Source organism: Perkinsus marinus, assembly GCF_000006405.1.
Source record: "Perkinsus marinus ATCC 50983 genomic scaffold scf_1104296966778, whole genome shotgun sequence".
Lineage (NCBI taxonomy): Eukaryota > Perkinsozoa > Perkinsida > Perkinsidae > Perkinsus > Perkinsus marinus.
The window spans coordinates 1-947 of record NW_003203778.1 but is presented as its reverse complement, the minus strand read 5'-3'; the positions used below and the strand labels follow the sequence as shown (position 1 = coordinate 947).

The 947-nt window shown below is 46.7% G+C and overlaps 1 protein-coding gene across 1 annotated transcript; it reads left to right on the top strand.

The window, feature by feature from the left end:
- Positions 1–104: 104 nt before the first annotated feature.
- On the top strand, positions 105–693 carry Pmar_PMAR000223 (mannosyl-oligosaccharide alpha-1,2-mannosidase, putative; the record flags this gene model as incomplete). Its single annotated transcript, XM_002768923.1, has 4 exons — positions 105–128; positions 248–413; positions 455–536; positions 591–693. 4 exons carry the CDS (start codon positions 105–107, stop codon positions 691–693), a joined length of 375 nt encoding a protein of 124 aa, XP_002768969.1.
- Between the last annotated feature and the right edge of the window lie 254 nt (positions 694–947).

Here is a 947-nt window from a genome sequence, read left to right as displayed (position 1 = left end):
GGCCCTTTCCATCCTGTAGATCTGCATAGGGCTTCACGGACTACCCAGGCTGCCCCCGAGCACAGATCGATCTGGGAACTGGACGTGCCTCGGGAAACGGCTGGATGTCGGGTTTCATACTGGCCGAGGTGATAGACGCCATATTTATTGAATCAATTCTAGCATGGTATTATACGTCTAAGGAGCGATTCTGAGTTTCGAAAAATCAGTTTAATCAATGACTCCAGAGTGTGTTGACTCCTGTTAGGTCGGAACACTACAACTCGAATTTCGTTATCTTTCGGAGCACACAGGAGATCATAAGTACGCCGAGGCTGTGGACAAATGCCAGGAGTCCATTTTCCAAGCTGCAGGGAAGCAGGGTCTGGTCCCGTATGAACTCGCCAGCGATAGGCCAATGTTCACCGGTGAGTGTTTGCATTAGTCTCGAGACTCTCAGCGGTGGTAGGTGGAGTGATATCGTTCGGGGCGATGGGGGACTCATATTTCGAGTATTTGTTGAAAGTGTGGCTTCAAAGTGGAAAAAGGGAGAAGAAGTATTACTGAGTGTTGCTGCTGCTGCTGATGTTCGAGTGTGTTGGTGTTTGTAGGCATCTTGATTTTTGGACCAAGGCGATGACTGAGATAGAACGGATGATCTTCCGAACAGCTGGGGGGCTCACGTTTATCGGGGAGCTCAGGGGTGGCATGTAAGTTACTGCAATGTTTCCAGTGTGAACCAGATCGGTACAAACCGGATGATTTTTCAATTTTGAGAGTTACTCGTAGAAATAATAAGCTGATACTATCAGTAAATCGACGACGACATTATACCCGCGTTTATACTTTCTATTAGTGTTACTTAGAGTCACTCCTCGGAATATCAGTTTGCATAACGGTTCGATTCGCACTGTGGGTAGTAGTAGTAGTAGTAGTAGTAGTAGTAGTAGTAGTAGTAGTAGTAGTAG